General features: G+C 37.4%; 1 protein-coding gene across 8 annotated transcripts in view; it reads left to right on the forward strand.

Annotated features, from left to right (window-relative positions):
- TBCK (TBC1 domain containing kinase) overlaps positions 1-24,107 on the forward strand; it is a 220,534-nt gene extending 196,427 nt beyond the window's left edge. For all 8 annotated transcript variants that reach the window (XM_045471153.1, XM_045471148.1, XM_045471145.1 and 5 more), the window contains 2 exons: positions 2,052-2,211; positions 23,795-24,107. In XM_045471153.1, coding sequence (XP_045327109.1) covers positions 2,052-2,211; positions 23,795-23,905 — 271 coding nt within the window. In that variant the 3' untranslated portion in view covers positions 23,906-24,107. The remainder of the gene's footprint in view (positions 1-2,051; positions 2,212-23,794) is intronic.
- The last annotated feature ends 281 nt before the right edge of the window (positions 24,108-24,388 follow it).

Raw genomic sequence — 24,388 nt, forward strand, 5'->3', positions numbered from 1 at the left:
TTTCTGCGTGAAACATGTGTCCCTTCCACCACCCTGTCCCACCTCCATTCCATCCCCTTGGCTAATTAACTTTTGTTAATTCTTCAATTCTAACTCAGTGTCATTTGCTTTCTCCATGAAAACCTTCCCTATCTTCCCCAAGTTGATATATTCTATCAGAGTATCATATATGTCTCTTTCAGAGCAGTTTTGACAGTTAACAGTTATTTTATGTTTATTTCGAGAGTTATTTGGGAGTGTCTTCCTCTATAGACTCTATAGGAAGAATCATACTTTTTTTTCAGAACATTTTATTTTTAAGTAATCTCTGCTCCTAAGGTGGGGCTCAAACTCATGATCCAAGGTCAAGCATTGCATGCTCTATTGACTGAGCCAACCAGACACCCCAAGAATCATCTTTTTAATTGTACTTTTAAATTACTTTTGGGAACATATATTTTCTTTTTTATCTTTTTTAAAAGATATATGGCCTTTATTTGTAATTTTTTTAATTTTCTTAATGTTTATTTATTTTTGGGGGGGGGGGGCAGAGAGAGGGAGACAGAGGATCCAAAGCTGGCTATATGCTGACAGCAGAGAACCCAATAAGGAGCTGGAAACCATGAACCGCAAGAGCATTACCTGAGCCAAAGTCAGACGCGTAATCAACTGAGCCACCTAGGCGCCCCTATAAAATTTTTAGAACAAATCTAGAGAGTCCAAGAAGCACAATATGTTAAACTCATGGCATTTAGTGACAGGAGCAGGCAGTATTGACAGGTAACAAATAATAACATAAAAAGGAATCTCACATTTCTAACAGAAATTTAAATACTTTGAGAATGGTCAGAGGACTAAGTTCATAATTATTATTTAATTTGCCTCTCTGACTTCATCATCTACCACTTCTTGAAATATATTATGCCTTAGTTAGAGGCATATATCTTTTTCTTTAAGATCATATGATATTACTAAATATTTTAAACTAACATATGCTTTTAGTTGCCAAATTAAAGGTAAAACACAATGAAACCAGAAGAACCCTTCTAAAGTACAAATATAATAACACATTATGCCTTTAGAGAACATAAAATTGGAAAGAATGGAAATGTCATTGAAGTTTACTTGAGAAATAGCTGACAACAGAAGTGTTTCCAAGCAGTGCTAATGACCTAACAATTCTAAACAGAATCCCATTTAGTAATCACTTGCCCAAAGTAGATAGGCTTTGCAGTATCAAGTTAGATCTTAGAATATCCAGTTTACTTTCAGAGCTGTAAAATAATCATGGTAGTAGTAATAAACTGAAAGCCGTCAATATGCAACCCATGTGATTGCCACTGATTTGCTACATCCTGATGACTTTTACAATACTTCATTCAATCAGGACAGTCTGCTTTAAATTTTTGACCCATGTTTTTCCTTTCTTTTTTCCGTTCTATTTTCACATTTAGCGTTTTTGTTTGTTTTTCTTAGCGGTACCTTCATTTAGATTAAATACACATTCAACATCTTGAGCGTTCAAGATGTTTAGAACTGTCAGAAGTTCAGGTGAGAAGAAGGAAAAAAACAGAAGTAAAACCAATGAATCACTGAAATAGCAATTAGCAAAAGTTTATGGTGCACATACCAAAAAGACAGACTATAAATCAGGAGCACTCAAACAAAACATAGAGTGAGGCTCAGGGCATATTGTTACAAAGCAGCTTATACAATGTGGAGGTAGTGACTGCTTAGTTTTCAGTTTGGTTACAATATTAGAATTTTCTTAAATGAGAGGGAATTGGTTGGGGTCACATAACAATTGGGGGAAAATTTAAATTTTGCTTATGATTTTCAGAGGCATAAGCAAGAAGTGTCCTAGGTTAAGTTAGCCTCACTTGTCTTGCAAAATAAGCTAAACTTTCCTTGTATGACTAAACAAGTTTTGTCCGCTTGGAATTTTTAAGTCTGGTCTCCATTTGCATTTAACTTTAACGTACTATCTCCTGTGGGTCAGTTACCTCTGTGAGTTTCCCTCCCACACTCAAGTCTACACACAAATAAATGTTTTCCTTAACTTTCCTTCTCAGTTTTATTCGGGGTCATATTTCAGGTAGCATCAACATTCCATTCAGTGCTGCATTCACTGCAGATGGAGAGCTCACCCAAGGCCCTTTCACTTCTGTTCTCCAGAGCTTCAAAGGGAAGGTCATTGTCATCGTGGGGCAGGTGGCAAAGCACACAGCAGAGGTAAGTGGACTCAGAAATGTCATATGAACATAATGCTGTGTTATCCAACTGTGTCTTATAATAGTTTGTCTAAAAGTATGTTTCTTCAGGAGTTGGTCGTAAAGCAAACGAGCTTTGCATATCTGTCTGTAGAAGAGTTTGTCTACCTCTTCCCGGTAAAAGAATCAATGCTTTTCCCTCATTGTGCAACATTAAGATCAATAGTAAACTTAGAAAGATACAAATGATAGCCTAAGGTGTTTGTTGTTGTTTTGTTTTTGAACTTCTTTCTGAAATTGCATAGAAAATAGCTGCAATTCCTTCCATTGGAGCACACTGGGGCTTGATTGGAGGCTCTGAAAACTGATCATAATAGAATTTTTTGGATTTGAGGATTTTATTTACTATAGGCTCAAAGCTTTTTTGATGATAGAGAATTCCGGAAGGATATCCACTTTTAGATACGAGGAGTATATGAAAAAATAAAATGTCTCCCTCTCCCCTATGTTCTAAGCAGATTGAAAATAAAACAAAGAGTAGCATATGGAGGTCAAAAATATCACCGTTATTTTTTATAAAACACAAGTTAGAGAATATAGTTTATATGAGAACAAATGGGCTTGCTCACAAACCCCCCAGAATTGGTGAACATATCTAGATGGGGGCAACATCGAGCCAGGACAGGCCCTCTTTCTAAAGGGAGGGAAGGATCTGCTCCTGGAAAAGTGGCAGAGGTAGTTTGATCCCTGTAGGTAACTTATTCCCAAAAGGAAGAAGGGCAAGAGCGAGCCTTCCCAAATTTGCCAATCAAATAAATCACTACCCTGGACAGAGTGAATAGAGGGACAAAAGCAAAGTTAGGAATATACTTAGAAAAATTTCCTTCTCCAATAAATGAGCAGTGGAGATAAAATATTCCCCTCTAATATGTACATTCCTTAGTGTCTCTATATACTGAGTAATCTAGAAGGGTAGTCAGATGAGAACTTTGAAACTTTTGGTCATAGCCATTTTAAGCATCCTTGTCTCAGAAGTTACAGGGCTAACAGTAACATTGGTTTTTAACACTAAATGAAGGTCATCCTTGATGATGAAGCTTAACTGACCATATTAAAGAAGGATCTAAGTGGATATTAATTATGTCATATATCACTCACTTCCTCTTTTATATTATTATATCTGACATCTAACAGGGAACAATTTAAATACACCTATTTCAGAGAAAGTCAGTATACTAAATGACAAATGTGCAGTTTTAAGTAAATGAGAACATTTTAGAACTAAAGTCATGGTATCTAAATTATTTTTATGTAAGTTGTTAAGTGATAATAATTATTATAATTATAATATAATATTATATATAATATAGTTATAATAAATATATTATTACTACCATAATACTACTGCTGCTACATTAATCTACATTGCCACATCACTCCAATGAAAAATATCAATTTTCAATTACAATGACTATCAGTACATTCAAGCCACAGAAATACTATTGAAAAGCACATATTTCTGGGTTCTAAGTGATAGCCATAAGAAGAAATCTTTACAATGATGATAATCCTAATTATTGGTCTTTGTAAGTAGTAAATACTGTTTATACGTTATTTCATTCTTCACAACAATTCTATGAGGGAGACATTATTCTACACATTTTACATATGAGAAAAACTTAGACTCAGTTTTAATTTGCCTGTCTCAGAGCCAGGATTGAAACATGAGTCCATGTTACTCTATAGGACATGCCCTTAACTCAGTGAGTTCTTAAGGCTTTTGAGTCTGAATGCTGCCATTGGATCTTTGTTTGTTTGTTTGCTTGTTTGTTTCTAAATTTTTTTCAATGTTTATTCATTTTTGAGAGAGAGAGACAGATCGCAAGTGGGGGTGGGGCAGAGAGAGAGGGAGGCAGAATCCAAAGCAGGCTCCAGGCTCTGAGCTGTCAGCACAGCTGTCTGACATCATGGAGACTGCTTGGGATTCTCTTTCTCCCTCTTTCTGTGCTGGCATGTGTAATCCTCTCTCAAAATACATAAATAAACATTCTAAAAAATATGTAATAGTACAGCCATCACATTATGAATATGTAAATGAAGAGCCATCACATTATGAATAAATTAGCCAATGTCTTGTTTATCAGAGACCAGATACTATCATGAATAATTCCTTCATCTTCAAACTCTGTGGTCATTAGTGCTTATAGACAACAATGACTGAACAAATTCTATGCTCAGTATTAGTGCTTCAGTCCAACATCAGGAAATTATTTTTGAGATATGATTCAAGTATTTGTATAGAGATGGATCTTAATAACTTTTCTCCCCACAGGGCTAAAAATAACTTTAAGTATTTATTTGCATATACTGTTCCATCATCTTTTAACCTGCTGTACAGATCTGTATGACTTTACTAATGCTTCCTTCCCACCACCAAGTAAGTTGGAAGCATCTCAATTTAAAGTCTCTTTACTGGAATTCTAAGTATCCATGGTTGTGCTGGATAGCTTCCATTTGTTCCACCTTTCATTCTAATTCCACTCTCCACCCTTATTCACCCTGCTGTCTGTTGTAGGAGACTGGCTTCCATGTTCTCTGGCTTCCAGCTGTTGAGCTAATGGGGAGTTCTGACAAGTTATAAGAGGGGAAGAGTCAAGGATGTTTATCCTCCTGTATTCTTCCTCAAAAATTCTCAGGTTTGCTGTATCCCTCTATTGAAGGTTAACACTTCTCTCCAGGAAGCCTTCTCTAACTACTTTCTTTTTCCAGCCTCCAGTCCCTTTGGCTCTAGAGGTGAATAAGATATACAAATGGCCAATAAACACATGAAAACATACTTGACATCATTAGTCTTTAACGAAATGCAAATCAAAACCACAGTGAGGTACCAATTCACACCCAACTGTTGGCAAGGATATGGAGAAACAAGCCTGGCAGGAATGCAAAATGATGCAACTTCTGTTTAACAGTTTGGCAATTCTTTCAAACTATAATCTTAGTATTACACTATGACCAGCAATTCCACTCTTATGTAAATACCCCAAAAAAATTGAAAACAAGCATCCAACAGATACATACTTGTATGCCAGTGATTATATTACCACTCTTTAGAATAGCCAAAAGGTAGAAACAACCCAAGTGTCTATCAACAGATGAATGAATAGACAAAATGTGGGGTATACGTATAGTGTAATATTACTCAGCCTTAAAAAGGAACGAAGTTCTGATACATGCTACAACATGGATGCACCTTGAAAACATCTTGCTACGTTGAAATAAGGCAAATGCAAAAGACAGATATTCTGTGATTCCACTTAAATGAACTATCTAGAATAGGCAAATTCATGGAAACAGAAAGTAAATTAGTGTTACTAAGGCCTGACAGAGGGGACAAGGAGAGTTTTTCTTGATACAGAGTTTCTATTTGGGATGATAAAAAAATTTGGAAATAACTACTGGTAACAGTTTACACCATTGTGAATGTACTTAATGCCACTTATTGTACACCTAAAATTGTTAAAATAGCAATTTTTAAAAAGTTCTAGAGTTTGATGTGTTCAGACTACCCTACTGCCCACAGTTCATCTGAGGCCTACAGTTTTTGGTCATAGTAGACATTCTTTCATAAGAGCCCTTCTGATCAAATCTCATCTTTTTCCCTTGTGAATATTTTTTTAAAAATCAAAAACACAAAAAACAGTGATTTCCAAGCCAGTAACAGGTTATCTTCTAAGTTGAAATGAGTGTACTGCAGCTAGCAGCTGGCAGAGTCCTATTTTGAAAAGATTAAGAAAGCCACAGTTGAATACTATGAAAAGAAAGCAGAGGTACCAATTCTAGTTAGTACAGTTACAAATTATCTTTATAAATGTTTATGATTTTTATGTCAAACCCATACTTGGACTAGGGAATTCTTTATTTACAAAAGTAGGCACTGACTGTAATTTTTCTAGTTTTACATCTTCTATTAAGATCTAGTCAAAGAGCTAGACTGAAAACCCAACAAATGAAAATATTAAATGAAATAGAGTATATATAGCTCAATAAAGAAAAGTGCTCTCAATGTTTAATTTAACAAGTAGCAAAATATCATTGGGCAACTGCAAGAAAATAAAAATGAGCCACTTGTCTAGTCAATGACAGTATTAAAATCACCCATTTGACATACAAATTAGAAGCGGAGTGTCTTTTGTAATACAAATATGAAGGATTTACTCCATAATGCCCAAGTATATTGAATATATTGTCTACAATGACATAGGAGAAGGCAAAACAGATCTACTACAGCTTATTTGCATACCTAAATAACTGTAATTGGAAGATACATGATCCTGTTTTATTTATATATTCATTAACTATTTCCTATAATTACAATTGATCAGCAATTTATTGGTTTCTTTGTCATTACCACTTCATAAGCCTTTTTGTATTTGGCCTAGCTTCCACATTAAATACACCACGAAACCTTTAGTATCTGCCATTTCTTGCTTAGCTAAAACATTGGTTTTCCCATGAGCGGAGCAAAAAAGGAGGACTACAAAGACCTTAGTTTAATTGGGTACCACATAGAGGCTCTCCGTACCGAATCCTACTGAATCTCACTTGTCAGGTAATCTTTAATTCACCTTACGCTACAGGTTAAATAAAGCAGTGATGGGGCGCCTGGGTGGCTCAGTCAGTTAAGCAGCTTCAGCTCAGGTCACGATCTCGCAGTCCGTGAGTTCGAGCCCCGCGTCGGGCTCTGGGCTGATGGCTCGGAGCCTGGAGCCTGCTTCTGATTCTGTGTCTTCCTCTCTCTCTGCCCCTCCCCTGTTCATGCTCTGTCTCTCTCTGTCTCAAAAATAAATAAAACGTTAAAAAAAATTTTTTTTAAATAATAAAGCAGTAAGCTATTATAAAATCAAGCACTTCCAGATATTCTGAGAACAAATGTGTCAGCATCAAGGAATGTCAGGTGGCCTCAAGTGAGCGAAGTGGAATCCTGAGTCTCTAAACTGTGTACCAGTGCTCCAAGGGTAGGTTGGATTTTGTGCTGATCCTTGCTGCTGTGTGGCTGAGTTTAATCTGACAAGCCAAACAGATGCAGACTGCAAGTGTTGGTAGGGTTAATGGGAGTAGGAAGACCTCTGTATCAAAACAAGGGTAAAGTCGATTCAGGCTTTGTGTAACATTTGAAATGAAAAAGATGGAAAGGTCTCATTATTCTCACTGCAGAGATAATCATCTTTTTAAATTTACATGAGAAACTGTATCTTCGATTGCTAAACTGAAATTCGATTTCCTGGGCATAGAAGAAAAATGCCAACATGATCTGTACAGAAAGCACCATAAAAGATACCTCTTCCGAAACCGAAATGTGCTGAATTAATCTCAGAGAGCTCATGAATAAATCTGAGAATTAAGGCAGTAACTACTCAGATCAATAGGGGGAGGCAGAGAGAAGTCCATCAGCCAAATTATGGATTAAATGAACCCACAGGAAGGAACATTGTTATATCCTTGATCAGATTTCTCAGATTTAAAGGAAATTTTGATTTTTAATATTAATCAAATATTACCTAAGAGAAAATGTATGGTTTGTTTTAGTACAGCAACCATTACTCACACTATCCCACTCCCAACCTAAGGTGAAAGTCTCATGTATCTCTCCTGGACAAAATACCATTATGCATCCACCTCTTTCCTAGAAGTAAATTATAATGTTTACAGAGAATGATAACAGCAGAGTAGCATGCTGTGATGTGTTATGGGGTTACTTGTTTCTCCTCTCTGGGGAAGGAAGGTAGTGAAATTCATCTCTAGAACTAGTGATGGCTGCCAGACTAGAAAATGGCCAACAACATGGACAAGAACAAAATGAAATTCCAGTTGGTGTTTCTCTACCTTTAGTGAGTCCTTGAGAAAAACTGTAAACATCATATTGTTGTGTTAGTCACTGAAACTCATAGACTTTATCCATCCAGATTATATTTTGTGGTTATAAGACCACCAAAATTTTATCCCTGCCAGTGTATCCCATTCAAAAAGTTATCTAAGAAAGAAATTGAAAGAATCTTTGCATTTCACTCTGTTTTGTCAACCCTTTGGAAAATATTAGGAACAGCTTGTCTTTCCCTTAAAAACGTTATATTCTTGGCATAAAATCAGTGCTTTTCTTTTGTCATCAAAAGAAATATTCATCTGAGAACACAAGAGCCAGTGGCAATAATAAGCCATGTGTGCTATTATTGCTATTATTCTTTCCTGCAAAACAAAACAAAGGAAGACAAAACAAAACAAAAAAATAGAAAAGAGCAAAACATATATTTCTGAATAACAGTTGATTCAGAAACCTAGACAAGAGATGATCTTTATGGAGATTCTATGACTGAACAGTCAGAGTGTCCGATACTTTCTACACATGACAAGTAAGGATTAAATTTAAAATATTAAAATCTGTTATCAACTAAAATTGATTATATTTATAATAAGAAAGCATGCCATTGCAGCTATTTTTTAAATAAGATAATAGTCCACTTATGTTTACTTACACTCCCCTGGTGGCCAAGGTGTTATTTGGTCTTTGGATGTTAGGTTGGAAGTTAGTTTGTACTGTGGTAATGTGAGGCTTCCACACTCTCATCCCATGGAAAGAGTGCTCAAAACGGACCAGGTGACCTGAAAATAAGCAATTCACCACGTGTTGTCCCCATAGTAAACTTCTCTGGCTCTAGATAATATCTACCTAGTTCTTCATTAATGTGTTTCATTAATGTGAAACTTTTAAACCACTTTGAATGAAATCTCTTACCTGTCAGAAAATGTGTCAGACCTCTTTATAACATTTTTAACATTTTGGCGAAGAATGGGAAGTGAATCTCTTTTATGAGTTCTAAATATGCAAGGAATTCTTTCTTGGTCTTGTTCGAACCATAAGCATGGTTAAACTTGGCTTGCTTTCTGGCTTATTCTTTGCCTTCTTGTCAGCAAATGTTTTGCTCTGTGGGTTTATAGCAGATTATAAGGAAACATTTTAGATATTAATGTGGCTTGAACACACTAGACATAATACAAGGCTTACAAGTAACAGTGAAAACTCTTCTGTATGGCTCTGCATAGCATAGATGGAGGATAACTTACTTTAAAAGACCACTCAGCTAAAACCTGCCCTGTAGAGTTCCTGTTCTCATAGATTTTCAAAGGTTTTGTGAAGTAAAAAGCAGTGTAGGAGTTGTAGTAAAGGGGGCCTTAAAACACCTCAAACTTTTTTTTTTAACATCTTTACTAGATGTATTATGTGTACAAGCTGTTTTTTAAAAAGAGAGAGTACTCATTTCCAATTTGCAGGAAAAACTGCCAAGTCACCATCTGACTCTTGTGATCTCTGGCACCTATATTCATGACCTGTCACAGGATGAAAGTTATCTTTGTCTAAGTATGTGTTATTCTACATACCCACCCTACCCTCCACAACCCACCATTTAATTAATTACTCCATACCACAGGAATGTTTGTGGCTGAATAAGAAACTAATCATAGTCGCCCTCCCACTTGACCTATAGAGTTTGGAACTTGGCTATGATCTATCATAGCCCTAACTGTTTTGACCTGAGTTTTTAATTATATACATTATTTTCAGAGCATAGTATATTGTGTGTAACACGGCCAGTGGCTAGGACACAGTATGGGTTTACTGTTCTCAGTTGTCTAATGTAAACAGAACTTGATAAATGATTGTTGCTCAAATTCTGGTCCCAAATACTGCAGATCAAAGGAAAATGTACCACAAGGCTCATTAGAGCTCCTGATACATTATGGTATTAGATGACGGAATTTTATCAGAAAAGGTTTATTCTCTAACATGAACTAGTACACTTTCTTCTATTAGAATAAGAACTGTTTTCAAAAAGACTTTTATGTCATGTCTGAAATTTTTTCTCCTATTTTCTTAATGTAAACTTAAAAAAAAAAAAAATAATTCCACATAGCCATTCCTAAGAGGGCTTGTTTGAAAGTATAAGCTATTGTTAAACACTAATCTGTAAATTTACAGGAAGATCCTAATTGCCATATGATAAACACTAGGTCACTATCAACTATCATAAGTTAAAAATTAGATGAGTTATAAAGGAAAATGAATGATAAAGGAGTATAAAGGAAAACTTTTTATAAAAAAAATTTTTTTAATGTTTATTTTTGAGAGAGACTGAACCTGAATGGGGGAGGGGCAGAGAAAGAGGGAGACACAGAATCTGAAGCAGGCTCCAGGCTTGAGCTGTCAGCACAGGGTCCCACACGGGGCGCAAACTCAAGAACCATGAGATCATGACCTGAGCTAAAGTCAGACTCTTAACCGGCTGAGCCACCCTAAAAGAAAACTTCTTAACCTAGAGTCTATCATGAGTTTTAGAAGGTCTTTCAACTAACTGAAATTATCTGTAAAGTGTTGTACATATGTGTCTTTTTTTTTTTGAGAGAGAGAGAGAGCAGATTCATAGTTTTCATTTAATTGCTCAAAGTATATGTGACCCAGTAAACAGCAAAAGTTACTAGTATAAATTACTGCCTTGTTATAAACAGTTCATCATAAACAGTGTAAACCCTACCTTACATCCCCTTTGGGGGCAAATCTACTATTTAAGTTTGAATCTACAATTGCAATGTGTTGTAAATGGTTCTCCTATTAATGGATTGATTGGAAAGAGGAAGAGAGGAAAGAAGGAAACTAGTTTATAGTATTTACTATGAATCAGCACTTATGATATCTAATTTAATCTTCTCAACAGCACTATAAGTGTACTATTCAAGTGTGTTATTATCACACATTTAACAGTTAAGGACACTAAGGCCAAAAGAGCTAAGTGACTTACCCGAGATCCCGCAGCAAACCAGCGGCAGAACCCTGATTGAAACCCTATGCTAACTACAAAGTTCCTACGCCTGTCTCCATGCCACCCAGTCTGTTTGAATGGAAGAGTGAATTATCTCACCTTCTTGACTAAGTGACAACAAATTATATAGAAAAGTATTTGTTTGTCTTATCACCCTGCTAGCTAGGTCTGAAATTCTGTCATCCTTACTACCCACCTGTCTTAACTCAGACCACCAATACCTCATGCCTGACTCACTGCAACTTCCACTGTTCCTGCCTGCAGTCCCCTTCCCCTAGTTATACCCCACAACCAGGGTGAGCTTTTTGAAATACAAATCTGATGAATGTCACAAATGCCTCTGTGACTTTTTGTTGCTTTCAAAATAAAATTCATATCCTCCTCATGATTCATAAGGCCCTTCATGATCTTAACTCGGCTTAGTTTTCCAAGCTCATTCCTCACTGCTCTTGTCTCACCCTCTTAGACTCCGGCCGTAATTAACTACTTGTAGTTCCCTATATACTGTCTTTTCGTACTTATTTCTATTTGGAACATTTTTCCCACTTCTGTTCACCTGGGTAACTACCATTTGTCTTAAAAGACTGTTTATATACCATTTCTTCAAGGAACTCTCTTAACTCCTCATGTTTGGGACTAAGTACCCTTCCCAAGCGCTCATAGGATATCTTTTACTTACTTGGGACCACTACCATATGTATAATTTCTGTGTGCATTAGATCAAAACTCAGCACCATGTAAGGGTTCTGCTTAGCCCTTTTCCAGGTTCCCTCAAGCAAGGCACAATTTATACAGCTGTAAATGATGACTCTATGTAGCAGTTATCAAATGGCATTTTTATTGCCACTACACTTTTCTGCATCTCCATCTGAACTCCAAGCTCATTGAGGACAAGGATTATATTATATAATATATTCATTGTTGTACTCCCAGCTCCTGGCATAGTGCCTTTGAAGTGGAAAGCACTCAATAGATATTTGGTGTTTGAATTAATGACTAATTAAGACTGGCAGTAAAGCAGTTTAACCAGTGCCAAGCATAGTTCCTGACACACTGTAAATGTTCAAAAAGTATTTGATGAATGAACACATGAGAAATAATAGTTTGCTATAGACTGTGCATTTGTAGAAATTAGTAAAAGAGAATGACAAAAGAAAAAAATACTAATAACTACTAATTTAATTCAAGACAACAAACATTAAGTGCTTACATGATGGAAACTATTATGAGGAAACACAAAGGAGAAAGACATAGTCCCTTGCCCTCAAAAAATTTACAATCTAGTTAGAAAGATAAGACATGTATAAAACCAATTAACTCAAAGCAGAATGTAGCATGCGCTATGTGAAATTTATAATTAAAGTTCTAGAATATCAATGAGAAGGAAAAAGTTTCTTCCAGTTAAATGAACGGTTCCTAAAGCTTCTTGGAGAAGGTGATCATAGGCTTAGACCTTGAATTATGAGTAGGATTCACTAAGGAAATGTATTGGGAGGAGAGCCATAGTCAGGAGGAAATATTCCAGGCAAAGGAAATAGCACATGCTGATTGGAAAGCATAGGGCTTCTTTGAAGAGCCTTTTAGCTGCAGACAAGGCTGGAAAGATAGGTGAAGAGTCTGGAAATAGATGGCCTTGAATGCTATGCTAAGGAGTGTACATTTTAGCAGTGGGGCTCTATTAAAAGTTTTTTTAGAAGGAAAGTGATACTATCAGCTGTATTTTAGAAAGTCATTTGGCAAATTGCTTTTAGTGTCTTCCCTCTCCTTTGCCCTTGATCCCAATAAAATAGAAATTCTTAAGCACCGAAAACCAGAGACCAGTTAAAGAATTTCACTCTTTCTACATTCCTAGTCTATTTCAATGCTAGGTTCTTCCCAGAAGCTACCTTAATGCTGGTCTTTTCTCTCAAGCTTTCAAGGTCCCACTGCTTAAACAGTTCCTAAACCTTCATTTAGCAAAATTCTCCTAGTTGTGGAGAAAAGAAAATAGGAGTTTGTCTGAGATGGATAGCCAAAGCCCCACAACTTTCAAAAGAACATTGGGGAAATGGCCTCACTGCTTTTATTATGTGATTCAAAGCATCTGGTAACATTCTATCACACTCTTCTCTTTATTCAGGACACTAAACGACAATATGCTCATTAATCTTTAATTTACGTATAAATAAGTACATGTACTTATATAAAGAATAAGGAAGCCTAAATTTAGAATAAAAATTTCTTTTGTCCTCAAAATGCAAAGAAATGTTAGACTTAATATTATCAAAATGAAATTTTCAGTAAGAACTTTTGGGTACTATATATTGTCCTTCCTAACTATAGATAAGCAAACTATTCTTTGGAAAGGATCCACAGATCTTGAATCACCTTGCCTAAGGGCAATAGCCTTTAGGAAGGAAAAATTCTCTACACAATAGTGTTAGAGATCTCAGGATTTCCTGAGGGTCTCCCATAATGCTAGGTGTGGGCAGCAAAGTGCCAGGCAAATGGAAAGGAGAAAACTAAAAGCACAAGAACCATTTAGGAACTAATCCAAGAGTAATTAGGATCTAAAATGGAGTAGGAGCAGAGGAATGGAAAAGAAGGAACGGATCCAAGACAATCACAGAAGTAACACAGCTTTGTGCCTAAATGAATGTGCCTAATTTTACCTTGTGCCAAAGTCAAAAATAGCTTCAACATTTTGTTTAGAAAGTCAAAGGTAACTTTAAAATTTCCAGATTGGATTTTTGGGAAGGTAGCCGATACCTTTAACAGAAGTAGAAAGAGAAAGTAGATTTGGAGAGATTGTGATGAATTTTGGACATACTGAGTTTGAAGTGCTAATGGGACACGAGTATAAAAATACCAGTCAAAGACTTAGAGGTTCAGACTAGAATTCAGGGAGTTAAAATGGGATATGTATATACAGAATCCTTCTACTTATGAAATAAACACTTAGTATTTTATAATACAGAAAAAAAGGTAGGTTTTTCTTTCCTATAATTAAATGTAATAGCTTATATAATTGCATTATTCTAGAATGGAAGACAAATTCCAGGTGATGGCCTCAACAACATATGGTCAAAAGACCAAAAAAAGACCATTAAAAAAATATAACTCAGGGGCGACTGGGTGGCTCAGTCAGTTAGGCATCCAACTTAGGTTCAGGTCATAATCTCACTGTTAGTGGGTTGGAGAGCCCCGCATTGGGCTGTACGCTGAGGGTGCAGAGCCTGCTTGGGATTCTCTGTCTCTCTCCCTCTCTGCTCCTTCCCCCACTTGTGTTCTCTCTCTCTCTCTCTCTCTCTCTCTCTCTCTCTCTCAATATGTGTGTGTGTGTGTGTGTGTGTGTGTATGTGTGTGTGTGTGTGTGTGTGTATACATATATATGACACTTAAATTTGCTTCAAGAAATTGTAAAACTCCATTGTATCCATTATAAACTAAAATTTGCTTTGGTGCAAGTGACTGGTAGAGGAGAGCAACAAAGAAAACGAGATCAAAGGAAAATGGAAGAGGAAGAAAGGAAAACACCATTTTGACATGTGAAGGAGAAATGTGTATTTGGGATTTCAACAAAGCAAACAATGAAATAGAAGTTGCGTTGGCTTATATTATGCTGAGATATCATGTGCCTTGCGGAAATATTTTCTTGCCATTTCTATTCACAATGTATACTTTAAAAAATTTGAATTCTCTTCCTTTAATCCCTGTGAGATTTTCTTAGAATTACTTATAAGAAAGTAAAATAGAAAAGACAAGAGAAATTTATAGTTGCACATGAAATATTAACATACTTTGTTTTTCACATATGTCTCAAGTTGTCCACATACCACTAAAAACTGCCAAGCTTGAGTGAACAGGAGCTAAGAAGCAAGCATGGAGCCCAAGAGTAGAAAATGAAACTTCCGTTGCATCCTCTTCAAATTATTTTATCTATTTCAGTTCCTAAACTATGGAAATGAAACTGGAAATGAAATTAACCTTCATCTGACTGCTCTGTGGACTTCTACAGCAAAATTATTACACAGGAGTTTATTATTTACATATTTATAAACCTCATCATCAATATTGTTTGTATAAATTGTGTTTCTTTTATATAGATGCCTTTTAAAAGCACTATTTTTAAAAATGATCTTACCTCTTTCAACTTATATAAGAGTTGAAGAAAGACCCTCCTAGTAAAGAAAAAGAGAAACTAGTATTTGACTCTTACCAGATCCAATTAGATAGTTTTCTTACTATTTGCCTAAAATCCTTTCCCCCTCTTCCACTGGCAACAAAGCAGTATAACCAGTGCCAGGCATAGTTCCTGACGTACTGTAGATGATCAAAACGTATTTGTTGAATGAATGAATCAGTTCTTCAGTAGATGTTAGAGCAAATGCTATCGATGTGTTAGGCACTGTTCTGGGCATTGGAGAAACAGTGATAGATAAAACAAAGTCCCTCCTTTCATGGAGCTTACAATATTTTGCAAGAGACAGTCAGTAAATATGTATCAATGGGTTATAAATGCTGAAATAAAAAATAAGAATGAGTGGAAAGAGTGCTAGGTGGCTTATTTTCTTTATAAGATGATCGGGGAAGCTCTTATTTTGTGGGAAATGGAAAGTCACCAGAACATGGGGAACAAAGAGTTTTATATGATCTAACTTTTATTTTAATAGATCATTATGGTTGCCTCATAATGAAAGACTGTAGGGTGTGAGGACAGAAGCAGTCAGACAAGAAGTTATTGCTAATCTAAATAGGAGGTGTTGGTAGTTTGGCCTAGGAGATGAGATTAAAGGAGTTGAACATGGGGAGTGGAGGAAATGTTTGCAGATTTTCAGATCATGTAGGATCTTGTAGATCATGGTAAAGACTTTAGATTTTATTTAAAAAAAATAATAATAAAACCAAGAGGCCATTGAAGTGCTTTGAAAAAGAGAGGTTATATGATCTGACTGACATTTTCTAAAGGATCACTCACGTTGTGTAGTGAATAGACCATTGGGGCAGGGAGGGAAGTAGGAGAGCCCAGTTAGGCTAATATGTGGTAATCTATGGAAGAAATAATGATTGCGTGGGCTTGTGTGGCAATAGCAGAGGCGGTGGTAAGTGATCAGATTCTGAGTATGTTTTGAAAGTTAGAGACTACATGATACTTTGGTAGAGGACAAAAAGGAAATATGTATCCAGGAAGAGTAAAGTTGCCATTTCCTGAGATGGAGAAGCCTTCAGGGAGGAGTTTAGAAGTAAAGATAGAGCAGAAATCATGTGTTTTCCTTTGAACTGTTAAGTTTGGGAAGCTTATTAGACATCTAAGTAGAGAGATTGAGGAAATAGATTCATGAGTTTAGAGTTCAGGGAAGAGGTTAAAGACATAAATTTAAAGTCATCAGTGTATAGATGGGACTTAAAGCCATGGGGCTAGATGAAATCACTTTGGGGATGAAGGGAGATGGAGAATAGAAGTCAAAAGATAGCAGTGGGACAGAAGTCAGGAAGACAAGGAAAATCCACCAAAGGATACTGGAAAGATCAGCTTATGAGGTAAGAAAATGAGGAGAGATTGGTATACTGAAGGCCAATGGAAGAGAGTTTTGAAAAGAGGAAGAGAGTTTTGAAAAGAGGAAGGTATAATCAATTGTGTAGATGATAATGATGGATCAAGTCAGACTCAGAATTGGATTTGGCAGTGTGACAAAGTGGAGATTATTGCTGATCTTCTTAAGAGTATTTTAGGGGAGTGATGGAGACAAAAGTCTGATTAGAGTGGATTCAAGAGAGAATAGGCTCTCTGCAAAGAAATGAAGAGATAAAAGTTTAATTCAACATAATAAATCCTAGACCATTTAATGATTGTTGATGTACATGCTCCCATTGTTTTTCTCATTGCATAATTAACCATATTCTGGTATGGTTACAGGTCTAGTATGTTATTCCATATAATATTCCACATTAATACCCTGTAATTAACTATTCTGCTCCTTACTTGTCACAAGTGCCTGTGGTAAGGTATAAGATGATTACTGACCTTATCTCACCTTTTTGGTTTTGCCCTGCTGCTGATTTTACTTCTGTGAGTCAAATAAGAGTATATGGTAGCCACTACCTAACTGTTATTAGATGTTATTACTGTGAAAACCAGTTTTACACCTTATGTAGCCATCTTTTTTCAGCAATGAGATATGATTGACACATAGAAATTGTATATATTAAGGTATACAACTTGACATTTTGATATGTGTATGCATTATGAAATGATCATCACAAGCCAATTAACATACCATCACCTCACATAGTTACCATTTTCTTTCTTTATTTTCTTAGCAAATTTCAAGTAAACCATACAGTATTATTGTACTTGTCTTAACCATGATTACTATGCTGTACATTATATCTCCAGAACTTATTCATCTTTCGTAACTGAAACTTTGTACCCTTTGACTAACATCTGCCTATCTCCTTTCCCCAAGACTCTCACTCCTAGCAACCACCATTCTACTCTCTGCTTCTATGAGTTTGACCATTTTTGATTCCACATATAAGTGAAATCATGCAGTATTTGTCTTTATGTGTCTGGTTTATTTCACTTAGCATAATTCCTCCAGCTTCACCCATATTATCCCAAATGGCAGGATTTCCATTTTTATGGCTTAATAATATTCGTGTGTGTGTGTGTGTGTGTGTGTGTGTGTGTGTGTGTGTGTGTACACACATTTTCTTTATCCATTATCCATCAATGGACATAGGTTGTTTCCATATCTTGACTATTAGGAATCATTCTGCAATAAACATGGGGGTACAAACACCAAAATCCAGATTTCATTTCCTTTGGATACATACTTAGAAGTGGGATTGCTGGATCATATGGTAGTTCTATTTTTAGTTGTTTAAGGAACCTCCACACTGTTTTCCATCCTACTAAAAGTGTACAACAGCTGCCTTAAGTAGTTTATTTAAGAAAGTAAGCCCTTATGTGGGTGCCTAGGTGGCTCAGTTGATTGAGCGTCTGACTTCAGCTCAGGTCATGATCTCATAGTTCATGGGTTCAAGCCCCAAGTTGGGCTCTGTGGTGACAGTGCAGAGCCTGGAGCCTGCTTCAGATTCTGTGTCTCCCTCTCTCTCTGCCCCTCCCCCGCTCACACTCTGTCTCTAAAAAATAAATAAACATTAAAAAAATTTTTTTAAGAAAAAAAGAAAGTAAACTTATGTAGTACTCTTAAGAAAATAAATGTATTCACTATAAAATATCTAAATACAGAAGACTATCAGGAGACAGAACACATCTCAGTTATGGAAGAAACATAACAAGGATTGAAATGAAAATGACACTTCAAAATTATACTTGACTCCTTTGTCAAGGGAAAAGATCAGTGGAGTATTAGATAAGTCATGCCTACCTCCTTCCTACTACTCCTTGTCACAGCTCTGATGTTTGTAATTGGGATCACAGAGATAAGTCCTTCAAATGATCAAGCAGACCTTTATTAATGATCTCAGAATTTCTTAAATAATCAGGACAGGGCAACACTTGGATTATTTTTAACCCCAGGCCACTCTGTACTCTAGATGTAGAAATCACCCCATATTCTTGTTTCTCATCTTCTCTCATCTCATGCTTATTGAGTTCTTCAGCCAAACTTAGAAATAGGTGCATAATTTTCAAGAGGTATCAGCCCCACCCCAACCACATAGTGCCAGAAATGTTAAATGGACACCATATTTTCAGCATTCCAGGGGGTCAAAAGAATACATAGGACTAATACAGCATCAACCTCACATCCATAAAACCAAGAAAATGAAATTACCACAGCTGTTCATTACAGGATAATTTGCCAGTTCCTTTATTCAGTTCTATGTCCAACCAAAAGTAATATTTTCATATCCTAAATTTAGCAGTATTTTGAAGGAAAGGAATGGACAAATAAAATGGAAGAGAGAAAAATACCTCAGTTTGAGCTTCCCCAGAGTGTTCGTAAATTCCCGGCAATTATCTGGTTCCCACTACAAACTTAAAACTCACAAGGCCAAAGTTTCACATAAAGAAACTTAATTGTCCTGCAGTGTGCTCCTTTCAGAATCTTGCAGAACTCCAGTTTTCTTAGCTGCCTGTGGGGTCTACCCAAACCTGTGTCCTGGGACACCAGGTGAGAAACAACATGACCCTGTTCTGTGCTCCTGTTAAATCTTAACCATACTCAGCCTTAATTTCTTGGCCTTAATTAAGCTATACTACTCTGTAGCAGACCAGAATATCCCCTTTCTCCACCATTCTCCTCCTACAATAGAACTTGACTTCCACTGGACAAGTGTATCAGCCTCTTAATCCAAGCTAAGATGAAAGAGAGAAAATAAACACAGTGTCACCCGACAAAAGCCTGCCACATTCAGACAGCACTGTTTTGAGGTGCACCTACCTAAGCCTTAGAAATGAAAAGCACCACCAGATCCTGCTAACCAGAGGAATGACAAAAATGTGAGAGCTCTGCCCTCTCCACATGGGAGTACTACCCACAAGAAATGCAGCTGCCTCTGTAGTGTTTGGGTCCCCAAATCCTATCCCACCAAATACCAGATCCTGCCAACTCCACATGGGATATACATCTCAGCTGATTATGCAGTTTGAAGAACCCCATTCTCTCCACATAGGACTTGGCCTCACAAACTCCAGCCCTACAAACATGACAGTCTCTTTTAGTGCAAAGTGACTTGCTCTCCATTCAGAAGTATACCTATAAAAATTACAGCTTGAGGTCTCAGACAAACCTGACTAGCAAATGAACCCTATTATCCAGTAAAATGATTCTCAGTGCTGGCTACACAATAGAATCACCTGGGAAGCTTCAATACAAAACCCAGTGTTGGAGCTGTACTCCAGAAATTTTGGTTCTTACTAATCTGGAGGGGGTCTGGATATCACTGTTTACTAAAATCACTCAGATGATTCTAAAAGCTCCATAACCACTGGTCCAATATGATATCCTCCCACTCCTACCAAGGATATTGCTCAGCGAGTCTAGGTTTGTGACTTCTGTTTGAGGCCGGGCATCTCCCTCAGCTGCAGCTGCAAAGCTACTCTAGATCCTTCATCACCAAAGTCCAGTAAATGTGTATGTTAACTCTCGAAAGCTGCCAGAGCCCTGCCAGATGAAGAGTCAAAGATGGATGAAACACAGAACGCTACATGCCTGGTTCTCCTCTGTTCCACCGCATATCTTCTCAATGAGTGATGTGGTTTTTTCACGCTGTGGAAACCACCCCTATGCATTCACAGCCCTTTCTTTCCTCCCTAACCTGTCAGACTACAGCCACAGAGAATACTACCTGATCCACACTTGTGGCTGTCACATCAATAAAAGAGGGCTGGGGAGGGGGAAATCTCCCTTAACGTACCCTGCCCTTGTACTTGTATAACCGCCACACTACTTGTTGTCGGTTACTACCTCCTTCTCTGATCTGTAAACACTGCAAAAACTGCAGCAGTGCCTGGTATGTGGTAGGTGCTCACTACAGTGTTTGAGAAATGAATGAATAGATGGAGACGAGGAACTGCTGCCCTGGTAGGAGTGGAAAAGATGCAGTTGTGCCTTCACTGTTAGGGGCCGATATTTAACATGGATAATTGCAGCCGCAAGCCCAGGAGCAGAACTCACAATCTTAACCTGAAAACTCAGCGCTGGCACTTTTTCTTTCACTTAAGCACAGCCTTGCTTTTCAAGGCACCTAAACATTTGCCATCTCCTTGTATTCCATTTCTACTTTTCTTCTTAGACCTCCCACGTAGCGACGCCCTAATTGTTCCAAAGCGCGCAGTTCTGCCTGCTTTGCCTTTACCGTTTCCAGCTCAACAGCAGCCTAGTTGTTATGTCCCTCCAAACAATAACAGTGGGAACTCTCTCCAGATCTACAGCATAGTTTCAGAGATTACTTAAATGTGCAGTAGTCAGTCCTTCCTTATTCGTTTTCTGACTTCTACAGTGTTTTGAAAGTATTGAATGCTATGACTGCTTATCCACAAGGTCTTTTCAGTAATGGTATGTTTATCTTAGAATTCCGGCCTACATGGTAATTGTATTGCTGCATGTGGGAGAACGAAGCAAAGATGTTTCAGTAATCATACAGTATCAGCGATCATGTTGCCTGCACTTGACTCAGAGTAGATGAATCCGGTGCCTCTGCTCGTAAGGACTTAGGTTCAAAGAAAAATAAGCAAGAACAGCATGAAGACCAGCTCACATTAGTGGTCTAGCTCACTTGATACCTTTTGAAATATAGATGCACTATTTCTCTTCAACATTAATTACTGTTAAGGATAACTTCAGGTGACTAAAAGAGTACAGGGTCTGAAATGTTAATAGCCATTCAAATCTATTAAGGCACTGCAGAGAATGAGGGAAAAGATAAGTGGGGTCAGCACTATTAAGATCCGTTTCTGTGAGTAGTTTTGAAGATTGTTAAAGATCCAAGTCCAGCACCATCTATACCACCTACTTACTGGTACCGTCATCATTTTGGCTTTAGTTGCTGTTTTTCAAGATACTGTCCTCAAACTACCTGCTTTAGAATCCTCTAGTGATGTTTGTTTAAAACAACAACCACCACAACAACAAAATCACACTCTTGAGCCCCAGATCGATAAAGCAGAATCCCAGGGCTCCTGGGTGGCTCTGTTGGTTAAACGTCTGACTTCAGCTCAGGTCATGATCTCCCAGTTTGTGACTTTGAGCCCCGCATCAGGCTCTGTGCTGACAGCTCAGAACCTGGAGCCTGCTTCGGATTCTGTGTCTCCCCTTCTCTCTGCCCGCCCCACCCCCCATGTTCATGCTCTGTCTCTGTTTCTCAATAATTAGTAAACGTTAAGAAAATTTTTAAAAAAATAAATAAAGTGGAATACCTGGGGTTGAGGCCTTGAATTGATCCTGACCAAACCACTCAGCTGTTGAACCGTAAGGTCTCCAGACTGCTGGCTCGAGACTTTACCAGCTGTTAGGCTTCAGATACTCCCAGTAGCACTGTCAATAGGCATTATTCATTTTTCTTGAAGGATCTGAGATTAGGTTATGACAAAGTGATTGAAAAGAATGTGAGGACACAAATACCCAAGGAGGAGGAATAGGACACCACCAAGGGGAGGAAATGGAAATAGAATGGCCAGAGTCTAAGAAAACCCTTCTTTCCTTCCTCCTTTTGCGCCAGGTTATATGTCATTTGTCAGACTTTAGTCCAGTCTAACAAGCATATTTTGACTGTCATGTGCCAGGTGCTAGAGATAAAAGGAAACAGAACAGTCTCACTGTCCTAGGGGAGTTTACAGTTTGGTAGAGAAAGCAGGCTCTTAAATGAGCAACTCAAATAAACATGGAAAGCAAAAGACAGAGATTTGCCCAAGAAATTTTGGGGGCTGAGAAGAGGGGATTTGTAAGGGAGACCTAATGTGTAGAGAAGAAATTGCCTGAGTAGGGACATAAGTAGAAATTAGGCTGGTGGGAGGTAAGTAGGTGGCTTTTGAGGAAGAACTAAAAGATATCCTGGAGCTGGTGGGAAATGATAACTATTCCCAACAAAGGGAAACTTGCACAACCAAAATGCTCTGAATCCTAAAGTGATCTCATTTTTATTGGGATTGACAAGCAGTTGAGGACTGCTTTATCATAAGGTTGAGGGAATGGAGAAAGATAACCAATGATTCTGGATAGGTAGACATGGGCCAAGTCAAGGAGATGTGTGTGGATGTCTTGATAACTTTTTTTGAATGCTTATTTATTTATTTTGAGATATAGGGGAGCAGAGAGAAAGGGATAGAATCCCAGCAGGCTCTGCGCTGTTAGTGCAGAGCCCAGTGGGGGGCTCGATCCATGAGATCATGATCTGAGCTAAAATCAAGATTCAGACACTCAGCTGACTGAGTCATCCAGGTGCCCTGCGTCTTAATAACTTTTCAATGTCCTGTTTTGGTAGCCATCTAGAAGATGTCCTAGATCAGTCTTTAGAATTCATTCCAAGTTTATGGTCTCAAACTGTTCATTGAAGTGGCTCCAGAAACATGTTACAGCAAGGTTATGGGCCCTCTCTGGGACATTATATATGGAATTGCAGTAACTAATAAGTCGACAGTAATGTCAAAAATTATTCAAATGTCAAATAGATTTGAGAATGTTTTGACTATCACTGGAAGAATACATGAAAAATAGTGATATTAATGACCTCTGGAAAGAGAAACTGAGAAGAGAGGTAGGAGGAATTTACTTCTCACTATATACCTTTTATATTGTTTGGATATTTATCATGTATATTTATTGCCTATCCCAACAAGTTTAAAAGAGAACTAAAGAGACATATTTATCCCAAAGCATAAAGAGCTGTCAACATGTTAAATGGTTACTTGATTTACATTAAAAGCCCAATTAATGATTCATTGATACAACAATGACAGCGATAGTATTATGAAAGTAGTTTTGTCTTGGGGTGCCTATTTGACTCAGTTGGTTAAGCATCTGACTCTTGATTTGGCTTAGGTCATGAACTCACACAGTTTGTGAGATGTAGCCCCATATAGGGCTATGTGCTGACAGCACGGAGCCTGCTTGGAATTCTCTCTCTCCCTTCTCTCTGCCCCTCCCCTACTCATCCTCTCTCTCTCTCTCTCTCTCTCAAAATAATAATTAAAAAAAAGTTTTGTCTTTCACAGCTTGAGAAATAAATTGGAATTAGAGAAGTACAGATTTTGTATATCCTCTATAAATTTGGCCTTTTTTTTTCCAGTTCGCAGCTCACCTTGTGAAGATGAAATATCCAAGAATATGTATTCTCGATGGCGGCATTAATAAGATCAAGCCAACAGGCCTCCTCACCGTCCCGTCTCCTCAAATATGAAGAACCAAGAAAGAGTGTGATAGTCAAAAGGACAGAGTGGTATCAGCCCCCAACAGCACAACTCTTCACAGCCTTACCTCTCTTCAACAGAACTAGACTTCCAGATTGTTGCATTTCCATAAAGTTTTGTCATGAAACATTTTTTTAAATCTCATAACCCACATGCTCAGCTATCCAGGCAGTAAACTTGACTGTACATGTATTGCTGAAAGAATTTTCTTAACAGTGAAATCCGATCATGTATTTTTACCGCAGTGCAGCACAAAGCCAGAGGAATTCAGCTGACAAGGCAGATTTAGCATTATCAAGAAATCTCAATTGCACTGAAAAAGCTGTCTCCCATTGCACTGAACAGACAGTCCTAACAAAGGTATTATTTAGAAACATAGACTGAATGGGGGTTGCAGTCATCTTTCCATGATAATGAAAAGTAAAAAGCTATTCACAATATATTCCTTATAAGTAAATGCTATATTTGGTAAC

The sequence above is a fragment of the Leopardus geoffroyi genome, chromosome B1 (genome assembly GCF_018350155.1).
Source record: "Leopardus geoffroyi isolate Oge1 chromosome B1, O.geoffroyi_Oge1_pat1.0, whole genome shotgun sequence".
NCBI lineage: Eukaryota > Metazoa > Chordata > Mammalia > Carnivora > Felidae > Leopardus > Leopardus geoffroyi.